This window comes from Leucopleurus acutus, assembly GCF_964270905.1.
Source record: "Leucopleurus acutus genome assembly, chromosome: 3".
Lineage (NCBI taxonomy): Eukaryota > Metazoa > Chordata > Mammalia > Artiodactyla > Delphinidae > Leucopleurus > Leucopleurus acutus.
Window position 1 is genome coordinate 65,863,046 of NC_139145.1, and position 6,136 is coordinate 65,869,181.

Below are 6,136 nucleotides of genomic sequence, written 5' to 3' on the forward strand. Positions count from 1 at the left end.
CCTCCAGAACCTGCATCTCATTCCACTCTCACACTAAAACAAACCTCACATTCCGGGTGTGCCTCTGAGATATAAATCCATTCTTCCATAATCACTACTTAAAAAAAAAAAAAAAAAATCAACCTTTCTGCCCACCATGTTCTACTTAGCCAAAGACTCCAACACAGAAATCTAAGCTAATCGAGATCACAGTTCAAAAACTACTTGAGGGCTTCCCTGGTGGCGCAGTGGTTGAGAGTCCGCCTGCCGATGCAGGGGACACGGGTTCGTTCCCTGGTCCGGGAAGATCCCACATGCCGCGGAGCGGCTGGGCCCGTGAGCCATGGCCGATGAGCCTGCGCTTCCGGAGCCTGTGCTCCGCAACGGGAGAGGCCACAACAGTGAGAGGTCCGTGTACCGGGGAAAAAAAAAAAAAAAAAAAAAAAACTACTTGAATGTATGGCATCCCTCTAAGTTCCTGGAAATATAGGAACATGTAAGGAAAATTACTTTTAAGTATTTAAACATATATTCTTATCACAATTACATGGTGTATCTGCTCACCCATCAAATAGTCTTTGGGACAAATTTAACTGTGATCTGGGAAGATTAAATTCTTTTCTGAAACAACTCTTTCAGTTCCAAATAATGAGATTCACGGTAAAACTGCTGTAGTTACTATTTGTTTAAAGGAGAAAAGGGGTCATAAGAGTCTAAAAGAAAGGACAGGAACACTTCATTCCAATATTTGGAATTCTCTTACCTTTGGAGCTAAAGTATGTTCAATTCTAGCTGGGAAAAGACCAAAAAGTTACATGCCTAACTCAGTGCTCTAGCCCTCTTAATTTCTTGAGGAAAACTATCTCTACAGATGAAGCAAACTAGGATCCAGAGAGGAAAATAACAAATAGGAAATTAATGCTTAAATACTTAAAAACTTCATTGTACAATACACTTCCCTGGAAATACAAATTAGACCCACTGCTAAAAACTATTAAGATGGGAGGGTTGGGGGGCTTCCCTGGTGGCGCAGTGGTTGGGAGTCCGCCTGCCGATGCAGGGGACACGGGTTCACACCCCGGTCCGGGAGGATCCCACATGCCGCGGAGCAGCTAGGCCCGTGAGCCATGGCCACTGAGCCTGCGCGTCCGGAGCCTGTGCTCCGCAACAGGAGAGGCCACAACAGTGAGAGGCCCGCGCGCTACAAAAAATAAATAAATAAATAAAATTATTAAAAAAAAAAAAAAAAGATGGGAGGGTTGGGGATTGGGCTGTGACTGCTAATGAGTACAGGGTTTCTCTTGTGGGATGATGAAAATGTTTTAAAATTGTGTTGATGGTTGCACAGTTTTGTGTCTACACTAAAAACAAACTGTACACTTTAAAAGGGTTAACTGCATGGTATGTGAATTATATCTCATTAGTTAAAAACTATAAATAAAATTGAGAAAGGAACATCAAACTGTGGTTTTGGATCTGGGATGGGTTTTGCGGGAAGCACATGGGTTACGTCTAAAATAAGGGATAGAAATTTGATAAGTTTAAGGGAAATGTTGTCAGTCTTCTGGGTAGCAAATATCAGTCTGGTATAGGGAGCAATCGAGTTGGCCAGAAATTGCTCAAGAAGTGTAACAAAAGGTAGGGTGAAAAACGAGCCTTAAAACAGAGGCCCTTAATGAGACACAATGAGAACCTAGCAAATAACAGAAACTTCTTAAAAAGATTCTGTCCAAGAGGAAGACAATGGATTGAAAGGTGTCTCTACGTACAAGACTCTTACCCTATCCAAGGAAAGACCTGGGTGAGTCATGATTTCTTAGCGCTGTGTCTATACTGGCTCCATAACTTACCATAGGTTCTAAAAGTCAAAGTGAGCCCCTGAGTCATTCATTAACAATTGCAGCCAACACCCTGGTTGGAATGTATTACAGTGAAAGCGGAACGCTGTTAGGGATAGGTGCGCAAAGAATGACAGCAGAGAATGACCCAACATTCAGTTCAATATACTGAAGCGACGTGAAAAACCAAAGCGAATGCAAAAGGTATCCAAAAGGCATCGATTTTATTAAATCCTTTTCTGATATCTTTCCGCGCCAATCCTATCTGGAGATCTCTGGTGCTCCGACTCCCTCTCTTCCGGGCGCCACCCCACCCCCCACTCACGTGGGACTCCGGTCTCTGCACTGTCTTACCGCCTGCCGGCAGACGCCAGACCTGTTCAATTAAACTTTTATTAAGCTCCTGCTGTGTGCAAAGCTCCCAACTCTGTGCTGAGCTTTAGAGACGTCAGTACGCCCTGGGCCTATTATGTGCCCTCTAAAAGAGAATCTCGGTCCATCCCACATCCCGGGCCTGCCTTCCCCCCAGCTCCTACCCACAGCCTCCGCTGGTCCAAGTACCCTCTCGGAGCCCTCGCTCGGCCGGCGGGCCACAGAAAAAAGGCCTCGCCCCTGGCGCAGACCCACCCGGGGGGTCGCGGCCCCTAGTGACCTAAAACGCAGTGGGGGTCCACTACCCACCGGAGCCTCGGCTCGGAACGGAGGTGACTGCCCGGCCCGCGTTCCCCAAGCCGCGAGGGTCACAGACCCGAGCAAGCGCTACCTCCCCACCACCCCCCAACCCCCAGTGCACGCGGCTATCCTGGCCCACACTCACGGCGTGCAGCGGTCGCTGTATTCATTAGCGATCGTTTCGATGCCGCCGGCGCGGGCTACAGCGACGTAGCAGCTCTGGAACCCCAGATCTATGCCCACCACCGACATGGCGCCGGCTACAGCTCAGGCTCGAGCCCGGGTCCGGCCAGCAAGACAAGACACGGACCCCGGCGGGGCTGGCGCGCGTAAAGCGGGCCGCGTGGGCCAGGGAACTGGGGCTAGTGGGAGACGTGCGGAGGGCCACACAAGAGCCTAGGTTGTTAGAAGGAGGGCCGCAGCGGAGGACACTACTCAGGCCGGCTCCGGCTCAGCGGCCGCAGCCTGGGCGCCGGTAGCGGGGGCGGAGAAGATCTCGAAAGGTCTCGTCGCTACGAGAGTAAAGAAGCAGCGCGAGAACTGAGAGGGAATGTTCTCGCGAGACTCCGGCTCAGCCGCTTTTCTTCCTGAGGCCCCGCCCCCCAGTTACGTACACGTGTACGTCACTCCCAGGCCCAAGAACCTGGGAAGGGCCGGCGAAAGACAGTTGGGAGGCGGGGTTGGCCATTGAGCAGGTATACGGACCCCGCCACCGCGCTAAGTGCGGCGGTAAAGAGCAGTGGAGCACCTCCCTTTCCAGAAGAAAGTAGGACAACCGGTTTGAGGCAAAATACTGAGGAAGCGCTTTTGTCCTACTTCCGCTTTTTTCTTTATCTCAAAGGAAGTTCTGGTTGTGGCACCTCCTACGGCACACCTTGTGTTGGGAAATGGGAGCACAAACTAATCTTAAAAGTCCAGAGGCGTCTCTCATCTGCTCTCCTTGAGGTAGGTTGGTGGGTAGAGAAGCCCGCCGTTGGAACGCGGCCTTCGGCAGTCTTAACTAAGACGCTGTCAAAGTCAAAGACAGCGCCCTCTGCGGCGGAGGGGAGGACTCCACCCTCAAGTCCACCGCCTTGTTTTTTTCGTTCAGCCTCGTCGCACCGTTTTCTAAACCACTCCTGTCCTTAGGTCAGACTGAGGAGCCTACGGCACTTAAGCCTTTCAATCCCCAACCCATTCTAAGCACATGTCTTGAGCTGGATGCAAGAGACACTGAGGTAGATGACATGCTCCTAGGTACGTTCAGACCAGCCGGTAAGTGGCAGGATGAAATGAAGCTAGCGAATCATCAGGACCTCTCACTTGCATGGGCACCTGGAAGAGCAAGGAGTTGCTGAGAGTTATGGTGGCTTCCAGTTGTGGAGCGGAAGCCAGCTGTCAATCGGGAAGCAACTCTTTGTAATGAGCATTTCTGATAAATCGCTTAAAGATATCTCAGAAGACAGGGAATCTGAATTTCCATGTCTTCAGTAATTTGATGTGATGTCTTATTCTAAGTATTTACTTTGTAAATACTTAAGCATTGTATAAGCTTCAACCTCACAAAACCTGAATCCAGTACAAGAGTAGCTAGACAGGTAAATGGGGTCCCAGTACCTGGTGGCAAGTTTGTCCACACATAATGGGGGAGCGGAGGCGAAAGGGCAGAGAAAATTTTTTGTTTAAATTTTTCTAGTCTTGCCATAAAATATGAATTTTATTTCACACCTGCTGCCTAAGAAGGTACCTCAGTCTCCAGGAGCAATGCCCAAAGCCCACGTTGGGTGCCTTTAAACTTGCTAATCACCACACGGTTCTCACATTTTGGCTAAATCAAACCTGTTTTTGTCTTCAAAAACAAGCACTGAGTGCTCCCTGAGGCTGTAATAGGAGGTGTGGAGGGAGGAAGAAAAAGCCTTTGAAAAAGAGAACAAGGACAAACAGATGCTTGTACACCCATATTCACAGCATTATTCACAATAGCCAAAAGGTGGAAACAACCCAAATGTCCGCTGATGCATGAATGTGTTTTCAAGATGTGGTATATACGTATGATGGGATATTATGCAGCCTAAAAAGGAACAAAATTCTAACACGATGCAACATGGATGAACCTTGAAAACATCATGCTAAGTCAAAGAAGCTAGACACACAAAAAACAAATATTGACTAATTACATTTACACAAGGCGCCTAGAATAGGCAAATTCATAGAAACAGAAAATAGAATAGTGGTCACTAGGGGCTGACTGGTAGGAGGGATTGGAGAGTTACTGTTTAATGGGTACAGAGTTTCAGTCTGGGATGATGAAAAAGTTCTAGAGTTGGATAGTGGTGCTGGTTGTACAACAATGTGAATGTACATAATGCCACTGATTTGTACACTTTAAAATGGTTAAAATGGTAAGTTTCCTTATGTATATTTTACCACAATTTTAAAAGTAAAGAAAAATAAGAAAAATTGTACTTGACCTTCCTTCCTCTATCTCCTATTTTTCTCCCACCTAGGAGGATATCAATAACACCAAAGATGTTACTGGCTTTACCTATGACAGAGTCCTGTCTCCATCTGTCTACTCTGGGTTATTAAGCACTGGGCAAACAAGCCAGTCTGTAAACAGATAGGGTAGGGGGTCCACAGAGAAAGAGAACCAGGCATGGCTTTCTTGACGTAAGAAAAGCCATATTTGGCCGAAGCCATTTTTTGATCTAAGCCTGGCCACAATGCTTGTCGTTGAACAGGTCTCAGTAATTAATGATCGTAAGGGAAGTGAGGGAATGCAGGAACAAAGGAAAAGCAGTCAAGAAACAGTAGTTCAGCAATAAAACAGAGTCCTAGTTCCTCCTCAAGGGATGTACATAATATGATACACATCTTCAAGTTCTACAGGAACTAAGGCCCCCACCCAGATGGAGGATGGAATGATGTTGATCTTTTCTGACACTTGTGGCTTTAATCACCTAAATCTTTGTCCCAGTTCAATGTTAAAAATCTCCTCAGCTCAAGCCCCTTCATGAATATGCATATACCACACAAGACCTTTCATGGATATGCACGTACTCTTGGCTTAAAACTTCCCCAGTTTTGCTGTTCAGGGAGACACTGCTTTGGGAAAGATCCCCGGTGTTCTCCTTTCTAACTTCAAGTAATAAATCCTTCATTCTCCATATCTTTGGCTTGGTTGTGTCTTTTGACTCATCACCCACCAAGAGGGGAACCCAGTTTTGGGGTAACAAGCCTGACCTAGGCTGAAGTGCCTAAACTACCTAGAAGATCACTATGTCTGGGTTGTGGACTCTGTCTCTGCCTTACATCTTGTGCGAGGCCTCCCCAGCCTTTAGCTAAACTGGCAAAAAACATCCCTATCTTTTTGTGTTCCAACTTCATACCTACCTGCCTTATTTGCCTTGGCACTGCTTTCAGTTTAAAATACCATTGGTTCTATCAATCTTTTGAACAATTTGTCCTTCTCAAAATGAAGCATAACATCAGTTACAGAGAGCACTCTTCCTGCTAAAAATAGTGTATTTGATCATCAAACTTATAGCTCAAGAGGCTATTCTGGGATATTTAAATAAATGAAGTCAGAAAAGGTTATTTAAGAATTCCAAAGAATCTAAAGGAACAAGTTTCCAAGAATCGATTGTGAAGCAGTAAAGTTGCCAGAA

The 6,136-nt window shown here is 46.6% G+C and overlaps 1 protein-coding gene across 1 annotated transcript in view; it reads right to left on the minus strand.

Moving 5' to 3' along the window:
* The window catches only part of HSPA4 (heat shock protein family A (Hsp70) member 4), a 43,097-nt gene extending 40,119 nt beyond the window's left edge, over positions 1–2,978 (minus strand). Inside the window, exon 1 of the mRNA XM_082836115.1 lies at positions 2,635–2,978. Within this exon, the coding sequence (XP_082692241.1) occupies positions 2,635–2,741 (107 nt within the window). The 5' untranslated portion in view covers positions 2,742–2,978. The remainder of the gene's footprint in view (positions 1–2,634) is intronic.
* Between the last annotated feature and the right edge of the window lie 3,158 nt (positions 2,979–6,136).